The sequence below is a fragment of the Chaetodon auriga genome, chromosome 1 (assembly GCF_051107435.1).
Source record: "Chaetodon auriga isolate fChaAug3 chromosome 1, fChaAug3.hap1, whole genome shotgun sequence".
Classification (NCBI taxonomy): domain Eukaryota; kingdom Metazoa; phylum Chordata; class Actinopteri; order Chaetodontiformes; family Chaetodontidae; genus Chaetodon; species Chaetodon auriga.
The window spans coordinates 24,568,152-24,594,238 of record NC_135074.1 but is presented as its reverse complement, the minus strand read 5'-3'; the positions used below and the strand labels follow the sequence as shown (position 1 = coordinate 24,594,238).

At 42.4% G+C, this 26,087-nt stretch overlaps 1 protein-coding gene across 2 annotated transcripts; it reads left to right on the top strand.

The window, feature by feature from the left end:
* The first annotated feature begins 630 nt into the window (after positions 1-630).
* pla2r1 (phospholipase A2 receptor 1) lies at positions 631-25,777 on the top strand. 2 transcript variants are annotated; one of them, XM_076730912.1, is made up of 30 exons: positions 631-895; positions 2,867-3,247; positions 3,356-3,529; positions 3,880-4,044; positions 4,267-4,380; positions 5,973-6,122; positions 6,435-6,623; positions 6,741-6,904; positions 7,111-7,221; positions 9,145-9,257; positions 9,733-9,902; positions 10,020-10,228; positions 10,697-10,842; positions 12,279-12,363; positions 12,461-12,596; positions 12,673-12,708; positions 13,134-13,294; positions 14,110-14,174; positions 15,776-15,879; positions 15,967-16,103; positions 17,652-17,769; positions 17,906-18,045; positions 18,871-19,012; positions 20,304-20,539; positions 22,606-22,786; positions 22,914-23,048; positions 23,855-23,977; positions 24,058-24,234; positions 24,495-24,530; positions 24,674-25,777. In XM_076730912.1, the coding sequence occupies exons 1-30, from the start codon at positions 751-753 to the stop codon at positions 24,889-24,891; spliced, it is 4,461 nt and encodes a 1,486-aa protein (XP_076587027.1). In that variant the 5' UTR covers positions 631-750; the 3' UTR covers positions 24,892-25,777. The 2 variants fall into 2 exon arrangements, with proteins under 2 accessions (XP_076587027.1, XP_076587038.1); XM_076730923.1 differs by lacking the exons at positions 631-895; positions 2,867-3,247; positions 3,356-3,529 and having other exon boundaries at positions 3,917-4,033.
* The last annotated feature ends 310 nt before the right edge of the window (positions 25,778-26,087 follow it).

Sequence of the window (26,087 nt, the reverse complement as noted above, 5' to 3'; positions counted from 1 at the left end):
GATCAGGGAGTATTTGTATACTATTATTTGCAGCGGTGGAAAGTAGCAAAGTACATTTAGTCATGTATTGTACTTCAGTATTTCAGGTAACTGCACTTGAGTATTTCCATTTTCTGCTATTTCATACTTCTACTCCACTACCAGCAAGGGCCAAAAATTGTACTTTTAACTGCGCTACATTTATTTGATAACTACAGTTACTGTGCAATTTGAATAATAGAAATATAATCAACAAAAAAATTGTATTATTATAGGATAAGAGACAGAGGGAAATCAAATTAGCCCCACCTTTACCACCTGCACATAGTAATACATCAATAAGTATAATCCATTATCATAATACATATTACTCTACAATGGGCCATTCTGCATAATGAGTACTTCTGTTACTTTGAGTATATTTTGATGCTAATACTCTGGTACTTTTACTTAAGTAAAAAATCTCAATGCATAACTTTCGGTATACAGTATGGCAGAGTTTTGTTTATTTGCTGAGGGCCTGTTGTTCCGTCGCTTTTATGGCTCAGTCCCAGCGAAAACAGTCCGGAGCGGTAGGAATGCGGCCTCTCGCCCGGAGAGCAGCGGCAGCTCCTCCGTCAGACGTGACGTCGCTGGTCCCCCGCTGAAAAACTTGACTCGGGCAAAGTTTTCTACGAGCGAACAAACAGCGAGCCCGAAATACCTCCCCTGCGACCAGGAGCCTCGGAATGTGCGGACATTGGCGCTTCGACACCGCATCCCGCCGTCGAAATGTTCGCACAGTCGCTCCGTCTCGTCGGCTCCGTGGCTGTGGTGGCGACTATTTGTGCAACAGTGTTGTTGACGAAAAGCTGCGAGTGTGTCACCGAGGAGGACGATGAGGTTCTGGAGAAACAGCAGCTCATGGAGTTTTACAGTAAGTTGACCCATCTGGTTGCACCGGTGGGCCTTTTTGATCAATGACCTCCTGCAAAACAAGCCCACGCCTCATATTTTGGTGGGATTTGGGCAGATAATTGCAGAAGTGTACTGAGGAGTGTGTGTGTGTGTGTGTGTGTGTGTGCGCGCGGAGAGCAGTAATCATTACAGCATGTTCTCATTGCCCTCATTGGGATGGTGATGGAAGTTAAACTTTTCTCCAGTTTGCTGGGGACCCACCTAAACTTCTCTTAAAGTCCCCCTCATGGCCTCTGGACCACAGTTTGAGCCCCTCTGCCGCAGCCTGGCTCACATTACCATCAGTGATTTTTATTCTGTGATGAAAGGGACCTCTCAGGAGCTGAATGAAGCGTTTCCACTCCGTGCAAGTTTACTTTGACAAAGCAGGTTTTTTGTTTTGTCCTGCAGATGAATTCGTTACTGAAAAGAAACATTTTAAAGTGAAATCAGAGAAAAGAAAAGCTCAGATCAAGATCATGCAGCTCAGACTGAACAGCAGTCTGGTTAACGTTGGATGATGTTTGCAGTAGGGCTGAAATGATCTGTAAATTGAGCAATAATCAATGACCGTTTTGAAAACTGATTCGTTTATGATGAAATTATTGCAAACATTTACTGATTGCTGCATCTCATTTGTAAGAATAGGCTGATTTTCTCTGTTTTTTATCTATGAATTGATCAGCTGATCCACTGAAAATGAATCTGCAGCCGTTCTGATGATCATTTCACTGTTACAGCTGTTCAGTCAAACAAAAGAAAAGGCTCACATTCTGTGGCTCCAGCTGTTTTTATCTCTTCCATGTGATTTTATGTCGAATTAAAGCCCGCCTCCGTGCACTGAGAGCTTACTTTCGGATGCTAAAAGAGTTGCTTGATCAATCAGATAAATGATAAAAAAGGTTAGAACTGCAATGATTAGTCAGTCTAGAGAAAATGAATTGCTAACTGTTTAGATAACCTATTCAGTTTCAGTCATTTTTCAAGCAAACATTGGAAAACATTTGCTGGTTCCAGCATCTTAACTGTAAGGACTCGCTTCTTTTCCTTATCATTTATGATATTAAATGAAGAGTCTTTGGCTTTTGGACTGTTGATTGGACAAAAGAGACAATTTAAAGATGTCACTTTGGGCTTTGGGAAGTTGTGATGAGCATTTTTGACAATAAAGACAAAACGATTATCAGTTGATTAATTGTGAAACTAATCCGCAGATGTATCAGTGATGAAAAGAATCATTCGTTGTAACCCTGCAAACAATTACTCAAAAGTCAAATAACAAATTTTTGCATTCCTACTTCTTAAATTGTTTGTCATCATTGTTGTGATACTTATTCTGTCCTGATCAGATCACATTTAAACACCTTCTCCCCCCCCCCTCCAGTACACACTGTAGTGTTGTGTGTGTATATATTGTTATGGTATAGACCACGCAGAGAGGAAGCACATCCAGACGCCGAAAACAGCCCCCACAGACAACAGTTTGGGCCACATCGATCTTCAAGTTCATCTCACGCTGACTGTTCAACACCAAAGTCTCTTCAAGGAATCTTTCCAACTCTGTAAATTCAGCACAGGCTGTGCGAACATTTGATTTAGATCCAGTAACATACGCTCTGTTTTCATCTGCAGTGTGGGTTAGTGACATGAAGGATGAGATAATTCCTCCAGCTCTTTTCATCACTGTCATTTGTATTCATTCAGTATTCTGTTACACAAAGGCGTTTTATTCTCGCAGGCCTTCATCTAGCTTGAACATGGCTCCATTTTGGTGTAGAAACACAAACCCATCCATCCACCCCTCTCTGTATTATACCTTCACACTAGTTCCTCACTTCCTCCCCCCGTGTCTCTCACCTTTCTTCCCTTCATACCTCCTCCTGTTCCCCTTTGCGCCACTTCTGCTCATCTCATCTTCTTCCTCCTCGCTCTCTTGTCCGTCTCTTTGCAGAAAAGGGTCTGTTTATCCTGGAGAGTGAGCCGCTGAAACGCTGCATCACGGTGGATCGCTCTAACCTGGTGCTGGAGGACTGCGAGCGACCTACGCGCCGCATGCTGTGGAAGTGGGTCTCCAGACATCGGCTCTTCAATCTGGGCACCAGCACGTGCCTGGGCCTCAACATGTCGGACACGACGCAGCCGCTCGGCACGTTCGAGTGTGACATGGCCCTCCCTGTGCTGTGGTGGCGCTGCAGTGGAAACGTGCTGTATGGGGCGTCCCGGTGGAAGGTGGGTGTGGCCGGACGTTTGGTGGTGGTAAAGAAAAACTCTCATCATGAGTGGAAAAGGTACAACACGGCCAGAGAGGGGCCCTGCTCGTATCCATATGAAGGTAAATAGAACACCTGCTTGTCAACTGTGAACAAAACAGCCGAGTTAGTTACTCTTTAACTTGTCTGCACGGGATGTTTAAATCATGCTGGGTGTGTTTTATCTGCAGATATCCACACTTTGTTAGGGAACGCACACGGCATGCCCTGCGCTTTGCCCTTTAGATACAATAACAAATGGTACTCTGAGTGCACGACCGAGGGCCGTGAGGACCATCTTCTGTGGTGCTCTACCAGCACTCGCTACGATGAGGCCGAAAGATGGGGCTTCTGTCCAGTGAAAGGTAAAAATGGACACACAGACGTGCCGGAGTATGAAAGGAGCTTGTGTAAATAAGCTACATGGCCTGAAGTATGTGGATACTTAATGCCCCCGTGCACAAAGCGAGGTCCATAATGAAATGGTTGTCCGCTTTTTGAGGCCATTTTCATGTGACTCAGAAAAACCACAAAACAAACCAAATGCACAAAACTCTTATTTTTCACTTTCAGTTTCAGCTCTGTGCTCACATTAATTTCAGACCATGACTCATACACTCCTGCCCACACCTGGAGACATGTGCATGTCAACTCATTTCACCTCTTTCCTTCTCCGCTTCATGCTGCCTTTTTCAATTCATGGCTTTATTCGTAGATTCCAGTTGTGAGCGCTTCTGGGAGTCAAACCAGGAGCTGCGGGCGTGTTACCAGTTCAACCTGTACACCATCCTAACCTGGAGTCAGGCGCTGTCAACCTGCCAGGCTCAAGGTGGAAATCTGCTCAGCATCACCAGCCTGGCAGAGCACAGGTACATCCGAGGTAGGCATCCGGGAGAAAACACGCACAGGGATCATAAAGCTGCTGAATGAAACATCCACCGTGTACTCCAGCATTACACTAGAACTACATTACACTGCATCTGATGTATGGAACACATGTGAGACTGATTTTTACCTATAGTTTATCAATAACCTGCAGTATTCTCCACTGGACTCAGATAAGATTTCTGTACAGCACTTGTTTGTTTGTATCTTGCTGTAGATCGACTTGCAGGCGTTGGAGCGATGGTGTGGATTGGGCTGAACCACCTGAAGGATGGGCGGGGGTGGCAGTGGTCTGATGGAGCACCTCTGTCATTGGTCAATTTCACCACAGGTACTGATTATTTGTTTACTTCAGGGCCAGGTGAGAGGGCAGTGTCAGTTTCATGAGACTTAGAGGTGCATGATGTGGTCAGAAACGAATATCATGATATGCTGTAGGTCATTTCATACCTATGTAATGATACATATCACAGTATAGCACATTCTCTGTAAATTCAATCAATCGTTTATATAGAACGACCACATGAAAGGCTTGATTCTTATTATGCTTTGAGTTCTATATTATATATGATACATATAGTCAAATAAAAATGTCACAAAATCGAAATATTCATGTGTGAAGTTGGTAAAAGAGTTTGGTGGTGTTTCAGTCTGTTTTGGGGACCAGTCTGCAGCATAATTTGCAAAGTACGGTTTTCTGGTCAGCATCAGACCTTTGACACCAAAACCTCGTCCATGCAAGCAGCCGCTCTTGTAGGTACGAGCTCCTTGTTTAGTGTTGACAGATCGTAGTCCTTCTCCTGTCTGGAAATCCTCCGTCCTGTTGCACCTTCACGCTCCTCCATGTTTATTTGTGTTGCCTTCATGCAAATATCCTGTCTGTGTCCATGCCGTGAAGAACACAAAGCACCGTCCACGTGATGAAAGATACTACAGTAAAGAGGGGGATTTGAAACACAATATAATAAACAATAGAGCATGATATGAAACAGTAGACGTTTCTATCATCACACAGTATATATATCGTCATATTGCATAGCCCAGATTACATTTATGATATCTGAAGTCAAATCTCTTGTATGTGTAAATGTTTGAGCCAGAGGGACTACACCATCCTCTTCTGATATGTGCTGCTGGAGAGCATTTAGTGTTGATTGACATACGTCCTTCCAACTGATTAAATACATACATTAACTAAGTTAACTTTAAAAATTGCTCCATACTGCATTGTGATGCTGGCTATTAGCACTCAGTCCATTAGCTCTCAGTCCATTAACAAATGGTAATATATAGTGCTATGATTGCACATACAATGCATCGCAGCCATTCTCAGCAGGTAATGCAGTGCACTTTATTTAACATGATAAGAAATTAAATCTCAATCACCTCAATATATAATTTATTCAATGTATTTCTTGACATTTGTAAGCAAAAAAAATGTTGCTTGTTGTAGTTTTAACACTGAAAAGAGTCTGACCAGAACAGCAATCCCACAACTTCACTTATGTAAATTAAAAAGTTGCTCCAACAAATGTAAAAAGTCAAAATTATGTACTACGATTGAAAACCGTTTTATCAGGTCTAAAATGTCAGTGCTGTGCATTATTCAATCGATCATAATAGTACCTGACTCTTGTTTGATATATATTGCAAAAAATATGCAAAATATTGATTTTTATAACTCATATAACATGTAAAACATGAAATACTCCTTCATTTGGTGTAATAATACTGCTTAACTGTCACCTTCGTCAAATGCGCACCCTCAGTTTGTGGCGAAGGGGAGAGTTAGCACTTGACTTGATTTTAGTCAAATAATAATGGATCCCTAAACAATGAGGAAGTAAAGAGAGTGTCAATAAACTGCAAGGGTTAAAGATGAGACATGACACTGAACTTCTCCCATCACTGTGTTCCCATCAGCTCTGTCTGCCAGCCCGCTTCAGGACGACAGACAGTGTGGACTGCACAACTCAGCCTACGAGGGTCAGTGGCAGAGTCTGTCCTGTGAGTCTGCGCTGCCTTACATCTGTAAGAAGACGCCGAACGACACCCGCAGAGCCGAGCCGCTGGGTGAGAGCGTGTGCGCACACGTCGCATGAACACCTGACATGCCGATTCCTTCCCTGCACCTTCAGAGGTGTCTTCGCCTGAGGCAGGGATGAATTATGAGTCAAAATGTATGAAGCTTTTTCAGCTCTTGTAGCTCTTGGCCTCCACAGCTGCACTGCACCTGGGGAGTGAACCTTTGACCTTCCTCTCTATTGCACTGTTGGCGACTAGACCAAAACAATGTCTGCTGTGAATCTGTGCTGTAAAAATGTCTTATTCTGGACCTTCGCGTGCTTATTTCTCCTCCTCTCCTGGTTCTTCATCCTCTTACAGAGAACTGGCAGTATATCCATACAGAGTGTGCTAATGGCTGGTGGCCTCATAATGGTTTCTGCTACAGGCTGCTGTCAGAAACAGGAAGCTGGGAGGAGTCTTCCCAGGCCTGTGGCTCTCAGGGGGCAAACCTCACCAGCCTCCACTCCCTGTCTGAGGTGGAAATGCTGCTCAGCCTTATGGCTAACTGTAAGGAGCATCATGCAGTACACACATCTGAAGTTCTGTTTGCAATAGGCACTGTGAGGATAAACCAAGGGCAGAATTAATACTGTTTTGTTGGTGTGAATGCCGTGGTGTGTCCAGTTTCTGGGGAGAGTATGGAGATGTGGATCGGTCTTTGGAAACAGGCATCTTCGCCGACTGTAGAGTGGTCTGATGGCTCACCAGTAACTCTCACTCTCTGGCACCAGTATCACCCTCCTCACAACCTGACAGATGCAGCGCTCTGTGCCAAAGCAGACAGGAAGGTGGGAAACCCAGAGTGGGTGTTTTTTTTATGTAAAAACCCTCTTGAAGCTCAATTATAACAAGCAAGTCGAACCGAGAAGTTCAAAACCAATCAATTATCAAAACAGTTGCTGATTGATTCCGTCAACTCTAATCCCTCAATAATGTTAGCATGCATTCATCGGCTGCTTTCCTCATGAGAGTGACATGTTAATTTCTTTCACAGGAAGGTAACTGGCTTTTAACGTCATGTGGTGAGCAACTGCCTGCTGTGTGCAGAAGAGAAAGCCAGATTCCCGTTCGCCACCGTGGAACCTGGGATGAGGGCTGTCCTGAGGTAGGAACATAAACGCACGAGTACACGCACACACATCCGGCTCAGCATGCAGTGTGGCTGAAGTGTCTCCGAGCAGGAAAGCTCGTCCTGCAGTGGCACTGCTTTGAACAGTAGCTTTACCCTGGATCCAAAACATTTTATCTGACTTTGACTTTGATTTCTGGTTAATCTACCAAGAGTCAACAGTGAAAAAAACACTTATGCATACATCACATAACTCTTAATCTTTTAATTTACCTTTGATAAGACTTCACACATGATTGGTTTAAACAAGACTTGGTCAAAACTTGGTATATGACTGAAGCATGTGTGGTCAGTGTGCTCTGAGGACGTTACTGAGGACGTTCAGGGCCTCAAAAGCCTTTTGAGGACGCAGTTCAGGACCCTCTGAGTCTCTTTGTTTTTAAAGGGCAAGGACCAATAAGGAAACTCCAACACTCAACTGACCAATGGTGTAACTTCGTCACTCAGTCAGGGCGAGGCAGACTTTCATATTTATAGGGCCAGCTGGAAAGCAAATGTAACATCTACAAGCACAAGATGTTTGGTTTTAGGTTGTTGTCTTAAGTACAGTGAAAATGGCCTCATAGTTTGTCACATGACCAAATGATTTGCAAGAGAATCTGATTTGTTGACTTGGTAAAATGACCTTTTAAAGCTTTGCTCACACTCCGCTTGAGAAAAAGCAATTTTTTTCTCTTTCCGACTGAAATTGAAGTGACCTATTTTTAACTTTCTCGGGCAGATTATGTGTGGTGCAGTGTTACAATAGCTCCATACAGATCAGGACGTGCACCAGGCGGAGCCACACGCCTGCTGCAGTTCAACATCCGAACAAGTTTCCCCTTCAGAAGCACAATGAGCTGATTCACTCCACTGCTGACGTATTGTCTGGCATTCATGTTGCTCCTTGACTTGGTTTACAAGAATATCAGACTCCTGAGTCATCGGGCTACTTCATACCCTGGATCATGAGCACAATATCAGTGGACGCGCTCGAGCAGTCTTTGATGATTTCTGCACGGGCCTTAGCAAACAAAACTACATTTTCCACTTTAGTCTCTTTGTTGTACAATCAGGTGATAACACACAATGTGAAATGTTGTGACTCCAGACACTCTAGTTTTGTCTTCATGTAAGTGTTAGTGTAGGCCCTCAGATGCAGGGAGGATGGGGGGTCCAGTGGGATAAAGGGATTAAGAGGGGGGCAAATTGACACCACTTGTCAACACAACCCCACCACACAACCCAACACACAGGCTTGCATATAATTGCACGCACATACACTAACACATAGAATAACCTTCACTCCAGATTAGCACTAGGTAGGTTTGAAGGTTTTGCATAGTGCCAGTGTGATTGATACCTGAGCTCTGGTGCTGATGCCAGAAAGAAACATTAGCTTGAGAAATACACATATGTATTTTTAGCAGTGGCTAGTGTGGCTGTATGGATGTTAGTGTCAGTTGATCTGTTTGTCTGTCAGTCAGTCCAGACTGAAATATCCCAGCAAATACTGGATGGATTACCATGAAATTTTGTGATCCCCAGAGGATGAAGCCTACTAACTTTGCTGATCCCCTGACTTTTCCTCTAGTGCCAACATGTGGTTGACTTTTTTTTTTTTTTTTTTTTGGTTTTGAGTGAAATATCTTCACTACTATTGGATGGATTTCCAGAACTAGTGATATTTCCGTCAGCCTTAGCTATGCATTGAGTTTAATACTAACTAGCCTTTTTAGCTGCTAACAGACTGAATTAGGATAGAGAACTGGATAAAAATTGCCTAATCATCAACATGTTTGCATTGTCACTGTGGGCATGTTAGCATGCTGATGTTAGCATTTTGTTCAAAGAAAAAGCTGTTTTCAGCAGAACATAGGTGGAGTTTGATGAGTGGATTTGCTGTTCTTGATGTTACAGGGCTGGAAGCGACATGGCCACTCCTGCTACATGGTGACTGGCCATGAACAGAGCTATGAAGACGCACAGATGGGATATTACTGCAAGGCTCCTCTTCTCACTGTGGAAAACAGGTATTTTATTAAACCGTCACACTGTCAACAGCCATGGCCGGAGGCACCATTTTTTCAGATTGTCCGTCCTTCCGTACACACGTCCATACATGCGTCTGTCCCATTCTTGTGAATGCATTATCTGAGGAATGCTTTGAGGGAATCTCTTCAAATTTGGAACTGTGACATCATAACGTTCTGCTAAAACACTTTTCTAGTCAGTATTCAACACCAGAACTCAGGAACAGAAGGGGAGATTGTGACCACATTTGGTCAGACACTGAATTTGTGACAGTAATCTTGGGTGTCCACCTTGAAACTGTGGTCACCACATGTATTGTGAGTCTGGACAGATGTGGATGTAAATGCAGCTTGACGGGCTGGTGGAGGCACATGGCTGTGAAGTGGGAAATCCAGTTGAGCAGTTGATTAGTTGTTTGTAGCACAGGTGGAGCCTCTGTCCTCACTTCTCGTCTCTTCGTCCTCATGCTGGCAGGTTCGAGCAGGCATTTGTCAACAGTTTGCTGAGTGAGAGTGGGGCCAACAGTACCATGTACTACTGGATCGGCCTCGTTGACCAAGAGAAGGAGGGAGAGTACAGATGGCTTCTTCACAACGGCACCTCTCTGCCTCTGACCTTCACAAACTGGAACAAACACCAGCCAGGTAGCCAGTTTTTGGGTTGATAATTCTGAATGCTTTGATTGTGTTTACTTGGGGATTTGGTTTAATGTGAATCACTTTTGCCTTCATCTTCTCTTCTTTTCCTCTTCTTTCACTTAGTCAGTACTGGTGGATGTGTTGCGATGTCAGGTGGTCCCGCTTTGGGTCACTGGGAGGTGAAAGACTGCAAGTCCCACAAGGCCTTGTCTGTGTGCAAGCAGAGCATCAGCAACTACCACGACATCCAGCTGCCAGAGCACCACGTTGATGCCTACGCCCCCTGTCCTCCAGGGTGGGAATCACACTCAGGGCTGCTCCTCTGTTTTAAGGTTGGACCATCCTCATCCTTTCTCTGTGCTTCTCTCTCCTCTGTCCTGACTCATGTTTCTCAGTCATCTTTTCAGTTTCATCTCCTCTCCTTGCCTCCCTTCTTTAATTTAGGAGTGCGAGGTCAAGAGTTTCACTGGTCAAACACAAGTGATCCAAGGGGTCAGAAGTAGACCCTCAACAACAGTGGCTGAAACACACAAATGACAGCCCATCACAGGACAAAAGCATAGACAGGACTAACCCCGAGTTTAAAGAAAAATTAACATTATGAGGTTTGCCAAAAAAAACATTACTGCAGGACTGAATACAGAAAATGTAGATATTACTGCAACATGCACAGAATATATAGAAACTTACACAGTAAAAACAATTTCTATGTGTGTGATGCATCTCTACAGCCCAACTGAAAATGTTTGTAGTCAATTTAACCTGTAACTCCCAGCTGACTGTGGGTTTTGCTCCTCTAGGTGTTCCACGATGAGAAAGTCCTGATGAAGCGTTCCTGGGTGGAAGCAGACTTCTTCTGCCAGGCCCTCGGGGCTCAGCTGGCCAGTTTCTACCACTATGAGGAGCAGGTGTTTGTTAAGCAGCTCCTCAGTACCATGTTTGAAGGGTTGGTACAGCCCTCTGGGCCTCATCAGTGCCGGAATGTTATGAGAACTGATAAATGCATCAGTTGGAGTGTTGTGTTTGAGGTTTTGTGTGCATAGAACAGCGAGCACAGGATTTAATTATTGGCTTTTGAGGATAAAACTTGGTCCGGAATTGTTTTATAGTATGTGTACAGATGATTGCTTTTCTACAGTGAAAAAATAACACCTAAATAAGTCATATAAGCAAGTAAAACACTTTAAGATATCAAGTTTCTTAAGTGAAATTGTGAGCAAGGGAGGATGTGCTACAATGATTAAATAATTGTAGAGAATCAAGTAAATGTTAGGTCTGGGTGGTGTGATGATATATACTGTGAGATGATGCCAGAAATAGTAATGTTTATTTGTATAACATAAAAAAAATATTAAAAGGAGATTTACGCACAACAAGCAGTTAAAACAAAGATACATGAATAAAATCAGCAAGACAAAACCAGTGAACCAGACATAATGAAAACATCTAAAATGTGCAGTGTATAAAACATCTGAGCCTGAGCTCCTCACTCCAGACCTTAGATGCCCTGACAGCAAAGCCACAAACCACTCTAGTCTGAAATCTAGACACAGGAACAGCCAGCCGGGCCTCGGGCTGCACAGAGGTTGGTGATATGAAAGCAACCATGAAATATAATCTGGATCTTGACACGAAGAGCCTTAAAAGTCATCAGTAAAATCTTAAAGTCATGAGGCAAATATAACAACTTCTGCATCTTTAAACGTCCAAACTGGTTGAATGCTGACTATGTTTTGCAGATGATTAAGACAGGTTTTAACAAGCTTGCTCATATGGTATTCAAGTTTTTCCTTTCTGCAGACTTGATGTTGTCAGCAATGGCACCATGAAATGACTTGATCTTTGTATGCTGGTTTTCTGGGCCAACGACAAGAATCATGTTTTTGTTGACATCTTAACCAGACAGGACAAAAAATCAGAAGGGTTAGAGATAAATCTGAATCAGAGTCTGGCCAAGTATGTGTACATGAACAAGGAATTTGACTCCAGTTTTCTGTTACACTCAATGTGACACAGTTCCAGGAACAACAACAACAAAGATCGGTAAATATAACCGTGATGTAGGCAAAAGAAATGTATATCGGTGTAACAATAAGATGCAGCACCATGCACCATAATGTCAGATGTCATGAGGTCTTAGAATTAAACCCTGAGGTGCTCCACATGATTTTTCCATCAGTGTGATTAAATATTTTGATTTGTCAGGTATTTAATTCACTGGATTTAATAAAATATATTATGAACAGTTTATTTCCTCCTATACAACTAAAAAGATTTCTTCCACTGTGTCCTGGTGAGTTGGGAGTTCAGATGTTAAAAGGTTACAAGACTCAGATGGACTTGTGTTGCAGTGTGTTTTCTGTTCTGCTCCTCTTTTTTTAGAACAGAGGGTCGCTGGTTCTGGGTTGGTTTAAATAAGAGAGACCCTGAACATCTCGGCTCCTGGGAGTGGTCTGACGGTTCCCCTGTAAGTACACAGAGGCGCCTGCTAAGTGTCCACAAGCCTTCATAATCAGAGGGCATATCCATCATGGTTTTGTCTCGTGCCTCTTTACTCCGGGCAGGTGGTGACGTCCTTCATAGAGGATAAAAACGAGGAGGATGACAGGAGGGACTGTGCTGTGTACAGTGACCTGACCAACGCTCTCATGCCGCAGCCCTGTGACACCAAACACGAGTGGATCTGCAAGCTGCCCAAAGGTAAACGCCCTCTGCACATGCTGCACATACACACAGCAGTACTGCATTACTGACTAAACTCTGATTTATGTTGCAGGTGATAAACTGGAAAAACCATATTGGTACACTGAGCGTGAGTAGAATTTTCATTTCCTTCATTTCCTTACAGACGCTGATACTGTATTGTCTTTACTACTGTGTGATATAAAGCATGTCAGGTAAAATATGGCCTGTCAGGGTGAAACAAGAGCATATTATGGCTGAGCTGGAGAAGATTATTTTGCCACAATCATAATTACTCCTCTGAAAGTCTTCTGTGAATTTTCTTATGACCTGCTGACTGGAAACTGACCGTGGAATCCACATACAACCCAAAGCAAACCCAAACTTATTACACTCAATATTGTATTTATTACGATACTTAAATTTTAAGATACTCATTTTCTTAGTTTTGCCACTGCTACATTTGTCTACTTGGGATAGCAGCACCTTATTTTACCAAACTTCCTGAGACTTCTTGAAAACTTGTCTAAACTTGTCTTCCTGGCCCCCCCACAGAGAGCGATCCCTGGGTGTTTTACCGTGGAGCTGAGTACCTGGTGGCGAAGCAGCCCTTTGACTGGGACGCCGTCTCTCTGGCCTGTCAGATGATGGGCGCCTACCTGCTGTCCATTCACTCCAAAGAGGAGCTGCACTTCATCAAGGAGCGCTTGCGGCGGGTCTGTTACTGCCACTGCTCATATACATATTGCCAGAAGTATTGCCAAGCTGCCATATATACAGATTTGTATTAGAAGGCATCTATTTTATAAACACTCTGAGGTAGCAGCAGTAATATGAAGTTTCCATAAAGAAACACTGTTATCTTTATGGAGGTGTAACAACTGTCTTTTAATGAATTATAACTTCCCCACCTCTTCACTGCTCGCACCACAATGTTAAGAGTAACAGCATCTGACAGCGTCGGACATAAACCCTTTCTTTGTCTTCAGCAGGCAGGAGCACAGTTTGATACAGGAGTACACAGCCAAAGCAGTGTACTGGACTTCATCACAGAGGCTCTTCTCCTCTGAAAGGCTCACTAGGCTCATTCTTCTAACAGTTTTTACACTCAGTGAAAAGCAAACATGTGCTTTAAAATGTGTGACAAATGACACGCTCGTCCTCATACAAACTCAAGTGTTTACAGACGAAACTCGACAAGATGAAATGTACCTCATGTGTGGACACTTTCATGCTCGAGTGCCTCCACACACACTGAGTAAGAAAAAAGCCGTTTTTTTTTTTTGTTTGCTGGCGGCCTTTTGGACCACACTAAAGGAGTCTCTTGTGGTGTTGAGGCTTGTGAGGGGATAAAGCGGACTAAATAAGGCGATGAAAGAGCTGACGCACGGGCCAAGGAGAGCGCCTGAATGGCTGCTCATGTGAGAGAGGCTCTGAAAAGCCGATCTTCCAGCCCAGTGAGGACTGGATTTGCAAAGGAGGAGGGTAAAAGTGAAGTTCTTTTTCATCTCCTTTCACTGTGTCTCCTCAGCTCTCCCTGGGCCCGACCGACTGGTGGATCGGCCTGTCTGTTGGACAGCCTGGAGAGGAGGTCAGGTGTGTGCGCTTTAAACATTTCCTGTTGCTGCCACTGATTCTGTTGGAGCAGTCGATGCTCTGCACTTGGTTGCAACTCAGGGGCCTGTTTCACAAAAAGCAATTTGTGAGAGCTGCTTGTGTAAAGATTGCAAATGGTTGCATCTACTTGCAAACTGAAGATCAATGTGAGTGAGTCCTACAGGGGTTTTGATGCTCATGCACGGTTTGCAGGTACAGTGTTTTGATCAGTGACACGTCAAAATGAGCAAGAGGAAATCATCTCGCGTTGCAAATCGTAGCTTGCGTGTTGCAGATTTGGTGAAGTGTGCTCCAGGTCTCTGAAATGTAAGGTTACGCCAACCAAAGTTTGGCAGTCAAGTAAATTATTTCAAGTGCAAATCATTTTAACAAACTTGAACTGAATACACATAATAAGAAATAGAGCCCAGCTAAAAAGAATTGAAGGTCTGCGGGTGTTGCAAAAAAGAAATGTAACAAAGGAGGTCTCCTCAATCACAGTTTTGTATGAACTACTGAACTGTCTAAGCAAACAAGAAAATTAAAGCCTCAACTGATTGAGCTGCTCTTCTATTTCCCTTCCCAGACAAAACACAACGGAGGCAAGCGTGACTAGACAGGAAACCTACTCCAAACAGCTTTTATGGAAAGATAACTTCTACTAATCCTGGCCCAGTCTCAGAGTAGTCTACAGCAAGTGTCTCAGATTACAGGTCAAAAAACAGGCAACAGGTGAAACTCAGGCACAAGATGCAGACATCTGATAACTCAGACACACAGGGACATTTTGTTAAAGACACTTATGACAAGAACTGTTTGTTGCCAGTTTTGGTTGGAAATGCTGTTTGAGGAAGTCATGAAAGAATCTGAGCAACAAAAAGGATTCTGTTGGAAGAACTAATCCCTCTAATTTATAAGGGTACAAAATTGAAACAAATGTACGTTTGAACATTAGAGCTTAGTAAGAAAACAATGTTTGTCCATCCAATTTCAGTTTACATTGCATTACAAAGAAATCCATTAAGTGTTTGCTAATTTGAGTCCTTTTCTGATGATCCATAGTGATGGAAGCAGGTTCACCACGTACAGAAGATGGAAGTCGTCAGACTGTCGTGTGGAATATGAGATTTCAATACATGAACACACAAGTCTGGTGGACAGTATGTTCACATTAAATATTGGTCGCAGTTTGTATTTTCTGCATCTTCAATTTTTGCATCAAAAAACAGCAGAAATTCTAAAGATTGCAAAAAAGTTCGCAGAATGCAACAAAGAGAAATGAAACCAGACTTTAATCATGATGTACATGAAGCATGCAAGACAGGTGTCCACTTAATGCTCTGTTCCCCTTCAAAGAGGAAGAATGTGGCAGGAGGAGACTGTAACGTTCCTCAAATTCATACCTGAGACAAACGCCGTACTGAATGCCAAATTTCCATCATGTTTGAAGCTTGGCTTGGCCTCTACCTTTGCAGATATTTAATGGCCCGTGACTAGACTGCAACTTTTTATCTTGTTGTAATCACAGCTTTATTTGCTTGCATGAAAACGTGCTGCACATCAGCGAGGGCTGTGCAGTAAGTATTTGTGTTTGTTTGCAGGTGGAGCGACAAGACAGAAGTGGAGTTTCAGAACTGGGCTGAGGGGGTTGCCAGAGGTGACCAGAGGAGAAACAGGTTGTGTGTCACCATGTCCTCCTTATCAGGTAAACACACGCACCAGCAGAAACGTGGTGATGCACGTGTACACGCACATGCTAGAGTGTGTTGAGCTTTTTCCTGGTATGTTTCAGGGAAGTGGTCGACGAGCAAGTGCAGTGATCTTCACGGGTATGTTTGCAAGAGAAAGACTGTGTCTGTGGTGGAGACTCCCAGGGAGCCGCACTACATCGGAGGATGTCCGGAGGAATGGCTGTACTTTGGACACAAGGTTCAGACACACACCTGGACATGGACACGCACACACACACTCACGCACAAACTCTTGAATCACATATTAATATAACTGGTCTAATGAGGCCTGGATGTCTGTGGGAAAAATGAAATAAGGGAGAAGCAGGATGTTTCCTCCCTCACCTAGATATAAAAAGGTTTTTATCATCAGATGTCAGAAACTCCACTTAAGGCACTTCTGCACAAGCTTTAACTGAGATCTGAGATCTGAAACATCATGACAGGCTTCCACATCGTTACTTGGCTCAATGGATAAGAGGAACGATCCCCTGTGTTACCCTCCCTGCACAAAATTGATCATTTTATATCAGGTTTGAGAATAACAATCAAATAAATGGAGACTGGTCTATAAACAGATAAAGAATGAGAATAAAATACATTTATAGTTCAAATTAATGTATTTTTATCTGCTTGCAAATACATTATCATGTGTTATAAACATTAATTAAATGTTTAGAAGTGCTTATGTAAAGTAGGGGTTATTAAAGTTATCATTTTCAATTATGATCCTCGTATTTTGCTTTAATGGTGCAAACTGCAGAAGAGTGGCTCTCCCATAGATCGCTTCTTAAACGGCCGCTCCTCTGAATTCCCATCTGCCTCTGGGGCTGAAGCAGGATGTTTGTGTTTACATTCACTGTTCTTGAGTGAGTTATGTTGACAACTTCAGAATAACCCCCCACTGATGTGAGTCAACCTCAAATAAAGAGTAAAACCATCTGATCTCTCAAATCATCTGCTAATGTCGACTAGTATTAGACGTCAAAATGCAGTTTTCTTTGAAGTAACTTACTGCATTGTTTAAGTAATGTAGATTGTTGCTAGAATCAGTACAATACTTTGCTATAAATGAAACATTATTATTTAGAAATCATCAACTTAAGAACACGTTTTCCACTAAAACAGATTCTAAATGTAACGCTGAACTAACTTGATGAGACAGACATTCATAATGTGTCGTTCCAGATGAGGCCCTCCGTCTAACATGTGGCCTTTAGCAAAACTATCATTGCTCTGCATATTTAACTGAATGGAAAGCCTTGCAGCAATGCCTGTCCTTCCTGAACATAAACATTTTTTTGGCATTTTATGCCTATTATTAGAGTGTTAAAGGAAATCAGGGGAATGAGAGAGACTTGTAGACTTTCTTGTTCATGGTTGACGTCATAAAGCATAAAGCATAAAGCATAAACCACCATAATCATTTTAAAGTATACATATAAGTACCTTTCTCAGCTGAACCTCATGGGTTATTAACAGTTAATGCCTTTTCTGACGTTACCTGATTTCCCTCAGCCACAGGAAGCAGAGCTGTGGCGATGCAGGAAATCAGCTGCCAAACTTTTGTTTCACCAATAAAATGAAATTAGGTCCTTCTCTGTTTATGAAAGGTAACTGCATGCTTGGGCTTTTTTAACTTTGAATCCTGACCTCTCCGTACAAGACTCCTGGTGGTGATTGGGGAATAATAATTAGCATTTCTCAGTGTGATGTTCATGCTTCGTGTGTTTGTGTGTGTTGGCAGTGTCTCCTGCTTCACCTCCCTGGCAGTCCAGAGGAGGGAAAGAGTTGGAAAGATGCCCAGTCCATCTGCTCCTCATTCAAAGGCTCGCTTGTCGCTATAGAGGACGAGATTGAGCAAGGTGGACACAAAGTGAACTGTACAACCATCTGATGGTTCATTTTATATGCATATATACACCATAAGATGTGATATACTGCTCATTTTTTTTTAAATTTTGCTTTTATTTTCCTGTTGACATGCCATCGCTTCTGCAGCGTACATCACCATGTTGCTCCAGGGAAGCTCTGTCGGTGTGTGGATTGGTCTGTGGGATGAGGACACCATGAAGTGGACCAATGGGAAACAAGTCAGCTACACCAACTGGTCTCCAATTGAACCAAAGAGTTATCTCATCGTAAGCTCCTGTGAATACTTCACACTGCTGACTGTTGTTGTCTATTTTTATCACGGTGTATGTGTTTGTGTTTGTTCTCTTAAACACTGTTGGAACATTGAACTGCAAACCAAGACAAGTATCCAGGCCTCTCAGTTCAATGGCGTCTGTGTCAGATGGAGGAGATTGAGAGAACACAAAGTTATGCTCTAATACAATAGCAAAGTGGGAGACGCAGCTGCTTCGAGATGTATTTTTAACACTATAAATTCTTTTTTATTGTCCATTAATCACCTGGCATGAGCCTCAGTTACTGAGAACGAAGGAGAATCAGAGCTGTAGCTTTTTCATTGCAACCGAAAACAGTGTCATAGTTGCTGGATTCATCCAGAATTGAGCCATCACCTGAAACTGAACTGCTTGTAACTGCTGGATGTTTTTCTCAGGTTTCTGCTCGTTGTCCTGTCCTAACTTTCATCTTCATCTCAGTGTTAGCAGTGCACACAGCAGAAGTTTAATCTTTAGATTGGTTTTGATTTGATTGGATTTTTTTTTTTTACTAAAAAACTCTGTGGTAGTCTGTATGCAGGAAAGAAACTGAGCATTTACTTCTGGATTGTCCCGACGATAACGATAATGCTTAAAAAAAAAAAAAAACTGGACTTACAATAAAAAAACATAAATCATTTAAAATTGTTGACTGGTTTCAGGTAATGCCATAATCTGAGCAAAGGTGTACGCACCATTTCACCTGTGCAAACACACTAAATACTGGCTGAAGGTATGTGAAGTGAAACTTCTGTGAGCAGGTTTGTGTGTGTTGATATGTACTTTATGAACCTTCAGGACGATGAGTGGCTCAGCGGAGGTGCCGACGAGCCACTGTGTACTGTTCTGTCCAACAACCACAACTTCCACCTGACAGGGAAGTGGTACGATGAGAGGTGCAGCGAGAGTGGGTATGGCTTTGTTTGTCAAAAACCTCAAGGTAAGATCCCCTCAGTTTCTGTAGCTTTGGTTTTGTTTTGTTTCTGTCTGTCTTTCTCTTTTGCTGTCAGACCCCTGTTGCTTTCTGATGCTGAATGGTCTCTCATACACTTCTCTTGTAAGCTCTTCTCTCTGCTAGTCAATATGAAGTGGAATCTTGAGTGTTGAGAGGTGTTCCTTTCCTGGCATTCACATAGTGCAGTACTGGCCCCCAAATACAGAAAGATTACAAACACAAAAAAACAACAAAGAAAGTAGAAAACACAATGACATTTGAAGGCAAATTAAGGAACAACTTGGCTGCACTCCAAATTGCATCCTTTGTCTTTTTACTTTTAGTACGCACTGCAGCTGCTTTTAGACTACGTATTGTTGCATGCATACAACTGGGACATGCTAATTTGTCATAATGCTCATTGAACTTTGACCCTCTCGCTCATACGTCCATTGCAGTCTGTAGGGTGAAAACTGAAGTATAAAGAAAAAGCATGTGATTTGGATGGGTGCTAAGACTTTGTATGAACCTTTTCTTTACTGCTCTGCCAAAGTGACGAATCATCTGCTCCACGAGGATTGTGGGTTAGAACAACATGCAACAATACATCCTGGTATTTTTGACATGCTGCATTTGACACACGCTTCATTCAGACTTACTAAATATTTTTCTTCATACACCGGGTGTAGATTCCCATGCATTTAACCACAATGGCTATTACAGCTATTACCTGTTGGAGGCCTGCTTCTCCTTGTTTTCTCTGAATCTTTACAAAGGAGTTGGCAAGAGCACAATTTGCATAACCCATAGGGTCATAATAGCCACGTTTATGGGAAATATGCCAGGATTATATCTGCTGTCTGTTTAATTGAATAAGCTGAAAAAGCACAATGACACCAGTGATGTGGCAGGTCACGTTTCTATGGATAACCAGGCCCCTCCTTTCATGGCATGGCGTTATTCCATTAAAAATAGAATTGATAGCTCTGATGGTTAACCTTAAATGAGTAGTTTGACATTTTGGGAATGCGCTTATTCGCTTTCTTGCTGAGAGTTAGATGAGAGGATTGACACCACTCTATCTGTCTCGAGACTCGAGGAAGTCACTGCTCTAACAGGACAGTGCCGTCAATTTTGTAACTCACTGCATGTGTGTACGCCTAAAATGTCCAACTTTTCGTCTACCTGTGACAGCTAGTCAACATGAACGCCTTGAAGTGATCATTCTGACCCAGCCTACCGGTATCTGACCTTCATTCCACCCTCCTCTCTTTTGTCCTTTCATTTCTTGTTACAGACACATCCAAACCCCCCACCCACTCCTATCAGCACCCTCCCCCTGACAATATTGAGTACAGGAGCCGCAGCTACAAGGTTGTGTCTGGCAACATGAGCTGGTACGACGCGATGCATTTGTGCATAGAGAATGATTCTGACCTAGTGAGCGTTACAGATGCCTACCACCAGGCTTTCCTTACTGTCCTTGTCAATAGATTGGCAGTCCCCCACTGGATTGGACTGTATAGTCAAGACGTATGTATCCTCTCATGCTATATGTACTGTTTACCTCTACACTGTGTGTGTGTGTGTGTGTGTGTGTCTGTTGAATGTTTGTGTCTGAGAGGTGGCATTGTGTGTGTTTGTTTCCTTTTCTACTGTTTGTCTTAGTTAGTTTGACATTTTGGGAAATACATGTATTCATTCTTATTAATAAGAGTTAGATGAGAAGCTCTCATGCTTGGAAATATGAAGATGACAGACGTTGGCTAGCTTAGCATAAAGACTGGAAGCAGGAAAACAACCCGGCTTGGTTCAAAGGCTAACTGTCCAAGGGTTTTCTTTTTTTTTACAGTCCTTACGAAAACCAGTAGTTTCACGGGGAGTTATTTGAGCCTCATAGTCTTGATGATGACTGATGTCAGGAAATCAGTTAAAAATGGTAGGTGGGGTTTTTCCCTGCCAAGCTACCTGTTCCCCCCTGTTGTCGGTCTTAATGCCAAGCTAAGCTAAGACATCACGGTGGTATTCTCTCTAACTCTTGGGAAGAAAACGAATAAGTATATTTCCCAAAACTGTTCCTTTAATACTGGTTAATTAATGAGCATGAATTACAGATCTGCATGCATGAGATGCATTTTTAGTTCAATACTTTTTATGTGCTTTTTGTCCTTGTTTTTCTTTACAAAAAGCAAAGTTTGTGCATGTCAGCAAGTCACCAGCATCCTAAAACTGGCAAGTGTGGCAGTTCAGTGTTTAGCCTAAACATTTTATTGAGTATCTCAGTTTTTGTCCTGCTCCGCTGTGCCATGATGCACCACCTGATAAGACTGAATTTGCTGCACAAAAAATTGAAAAATGGAAGATTTTAAACTGTTCTTGATTAATAGGGACACATAGAATGCTTACCTGCTAAATCTTAATATGCAACCCAAAGGTCTGAAGCACAAAGGAAAGCATTGCAAAAAAAACAAAAAAAAACAAAAAACATCCTAAAAGTTTCTTGAAACGGACACCTAATGTGTTTTGTTTTGGCTCGTTTCACTTAGGTGTCTGCTGATGGTTAGTTACATTCATCTCACATGCCTCTGGGGTTTTTCTCTTGCCTTTCAGAGGTTTTCTATCCACAGGCATGAGCTTTCCCAGCAGACAGTCAGAGATTTAACATTTGGATTCAAGTATCGCTGAATCCCTGCGGAATGTCTTAGTCATGGAGAGAAATGAACACAGGAAGCGAATGAGCTGATTCTCTCTCTGCCTCTCTTGCCTGATCTTGTTCATGTCTCAGCAGCCACCCAGAATAAATCTGCCCTTTAGACTTTTAGTCCACTCATTAATACAACAAACATTTGTTCAGCACTAACAAATACCTGAAGTATTTTTGTCATAGATTAGTAACTATTATGACTGCTTTGAATCATGTAGCTTTATCATTATATGGTGTGCGTCATGTCTGGTGAATCAGTCGCCGGAATCCCCCTTAACTAAAGCATGGTGCTTTCTTTGTTAAGAGGTTAAAAAAAAGTATTTTAATTTGAGATTTCTGGGTTTGTAATGCTTCTAAATAAAAAGCAGACCTAGAATAAAGTATTTCAGCGAGCATGAGTGAGAAACAATCATTTTGAGTCAGTTGGTGTGAAGATTTCTTGATGTTTAGCTAATAACTAGTTATGGGAAATGAAACATACTGTGCACAGTAAAAATCAAATACAAAGTCCATACATGCCAGAAACCAAGTACCACTGACAAAAATTGAGCATGCACTGTGCACAGTATTACGTAGCACCAACCTGCAGGTATTATTCAAGTACAAGAATCTGATATAGTAAACTAATGTAAGCATACATGCAAAAGATGCAGTAATTGTATATAGCAAGTCAGCAAGTCAGAGGTCCACATGAATGGCAACGCTGATTTTAAGAAGTCTTTTCTAATTGGATAATTCTGCCTCTTCAAGTATTTCCCTGAAACCTTTTTAATCAAACTGCTGTGTGTGCACAGGTAGACACCGCTGCAGCAGCTTGCATTTTAAGTAAGTGTTGAGTCTTATCGGCCACCACAACTTCTTGACTGACACTTTGGTGACTGTGCTTTCCTTTCAGAGTGGCATCAATTATCAGTGGTCAGATGGCAGCGACACGGTGTACACACACTGGGACGCAGCCGACGACGACGAAGACATTGTGTCCGGAGAGTGTGTGTACATGGACGTGAGCGGAGGTTGGAGGAGAGCCGACTGCGAAACTCTGCTGCCGGGAGCATTGTGTCATGTTCCCCCACCAAGTCAGTGCTACTTCAAGGAAACTTGAAAATCTGAGCGCTCCACTCTGCATCTCCTCAGCTGTTGCTGTCGCTCATAATGTGTGAAAATACACACCGTTTTCTGCCTTTGTTCCGCTCTCTCTCACAGGCAGTAAACCGTTCATCTCGTATGAGGTGGTGTGTCCCTCCACGTGGGTGAAATTTGGACAAGGCTGCTATAACTTTGAACCTGTGGTGCAGAAACTTACATTTGAAGAGTCGAGAGAGCACTGCAGACAGAAAGGTAAGGATTCGTGAGGTGGGATTTTGATAATTCATTACCTGTGTTAGTCACTATCTGTGTCATTTCTGTGTTGCATTTCTCTAGATGACAATGATATCACGACTGAAAATTAGAAAAGTAAACCAAAGAAATGGCTGCTTTATCACTGTAACCTGCAGGATGGATTGCATACTCCCCCTACAGGTCAAGTGGAGGAGCTGTTCTGAAAAGCACAAAGCTTTAGAAAACTGTCATTAAACTCTTAATTAGAAATGTCAAGCAGAAGAAATAGATAGAAACAGTAAAATCTTGCTTAATCTGAAATAACATTTACTTTTATTTAAGGAAAAGTTTGACATTTTGGGTATATGCTTATTTGCTTTTTTGCACAGAGTTGTGAAAGGGTCAGCGCCACTCTGATGTCTGTACAGCAAATGTGAAGCCACAGCCAGCAATTGGTTAGCTTAGCTTAGCAAAAAGACGAGAATCATGGGGAAACAGCTATCCTGGCTCTGTCCAGATGTATCAAAATCCACATCCAGCACCCCTTAAGCTCAGTAATTAACACATAATGTCTTATCCGTTTAATCTCTGCAAAAATCAAAGTGTGATGTATAGCTGTAGTTGACAAGACAGAGCCAAGCTAGCTGTTTCCCCCGTTTCCAGTCTCAATGCTAAGCTAAGCTAACATGCTGTTGGCTTCATATTTACTACAAAAACATGATAGCAGTATTTAAAACATGAATAATTTTTTTTTGTCCAAAATGTCAATGTTCCTTTAAACTGCACAGTAATTGTGAGTTTGCTGTGCTGCTGTCACTTTCCAGCCAACACTTCAGACGTCCTGACCATTGAGAGTGAGAAAGAGAATCGTTTCATTCTGGAGCAGCTGTGGTCTTCAGGGTTCCTTCACCACACCGTGTGGTTGGGGTTGTACTTCAACATTGACAGTAAGAATCTATCACTCTGCCATGCTGATCACGATCCCCCGCAGTCTCACATTTCATTAAATAGAGGCCTCTGCTTTTAGCTGATTCTATGGCCTGGGTGGATGGTTCACCGATGGACTACACCAACTGGGCCGGCAAAGCCCCAGACTCCAAGCTGCTGACTGCTGATGCCTGTGTTACTACCAGGGTGGTTGACGGTGTGTGGCACCTGTCACCGTGCACCGAAAGGCTCGGTTTCGTCTGCAAAACCACCTTAAGTAAGTTGAATCAGGGGCTGTAGCCTGGATCTTTGAAGCCTTCTTAAAGAAAAGTGGGCCCCTTGTATTGAGTTCATACAACATATTGGAGTATTCATTGGCCTTTTCTAGATGTGGGTCCTCAAAACCTTTTACCCATATGACAATGGGTTGAAATTAACAAGAGAAAATACATTCAAGTGAGAGACTTGCAGAAGTCACAAGCTGCCCAGGACGATACACGATTAATGTTGAGCTTCACCTTATATGTTCTTTTGCAGATATAGTGTCTGAGGTGGAAGTGGAGCCGCTAAATGGTAAAGTGCACTTTAACTGGAGTGATTCACACTGTACTGATTCCTATAGGTGCCCTAAGCATTGTTTCACATTGTGAGACGAGAAGCTCAGCGAGGATTCGATGTATGATCAAACATAGGAGCTGTCATGTTGTGTGTTTCAGGTTTACATCACGGTATCATCCCTGCCGCAGTGCTGGTGGCTGTGCTGATCTTTGCCCTGCTGGCAGGAGCGATGTGGTTCATGTACAAGAGGAACCGATCACGTTTTCAAGGGCTCCCCACTTTGGGCAGCGCCTATTACAGACAAACCAGCTCACAGGCTACAGAGTCGGATGGAAACGTGCTGATCACAGACCTGGAGGCTCACTCAGGAGAATAGCACTCAGTGACACCTGTTTCTTCTTTTAAGGTCTCTGTTGATCTCTCCCGTTGTCTGTCTGTCTCTCACCATTTCACCATCAGGTATAAATGCCACATGACACTGTAAAGCTGCGATGCTGACTCCTCAGGACAGTGGTGAGACGATGATGGCAAACGTCTTTCTTCAATATGAGAATATGTTTGAAGGATTCCCCGTTGCTCTCTCCAGTTTTCGTTCATTCAGCTCATTTCCACGAGACAAATGTTCATGGGATGTTTCTTGTGTTGACACTGAAGAGCCCGCGTTTGAATTCCTAGACTAAAAAAGTTAAAAAAAATGAGAAGATGGGATGCTTGAGAGCTTGAAACTTGCTAAAAGAGGTACTGAACAGTTAATGTTTGTCAAAATCGTGCAGTATGAGGATTTCGTCTATTATAATTAAGATTATTTAGGAAGATTAAAGACAATAATGAAAGGTTTTTACTCAATAAGATTCAAAGAAAAATCTTGGTCAGCTTGTCAAAAGAAACTTTCATTGTCATAAATAAGATGCAGATTGATGACAGAATAGAAATTAGTGATATTTCTGATGTAATTTTGCATATTTCACTCAGAATTCAGGAGCTGTTGGAGCTGCACATGTGGTGCAGCAGTGTTGTCAGTATTACTTTTGTGTTTTTATTTTATTTTCTTGAAGTATACATACTGTATATTGATACCAGAGGGTTTTTTTTATTTTTATTTTTTTTTTTTTTTGTACATTTAAAATTAACAGGATATGTGTAAGGCTGTAACTGATTGGATTTGTTCTCTTTTCATTCACTTTTGTCTGCTGATGCAAAGCAAATGATTAGATGTATTTTGCACAATTTTCTTTGTGTTTTAATAAACTGAAGTTTGGCCTAATGGGTCCAGTGGTTGTGTGAGGAATGAAAGAAAAAGGGGAAATCCTCAGTGAAATCCCCATCATCTCCTGAGTTCCCCTTTTCGGTCTATTAATTACTTCACTTTATGTAGAATTTCTCCAGAGAACATGATCATAATTTGCTATTTCCTCATTGAACATCCTCATGAAACAATGACTTGGTAACCAGTAAGGAATTCTTACAGTAATACCATCCAACCATGAATACTATCTAATCTATACCCACTTAAGCTTTGCAGGGTCAGCTGTCTAGCATTGCTCACCCATTCAGGATAAATGTGTTGCATCC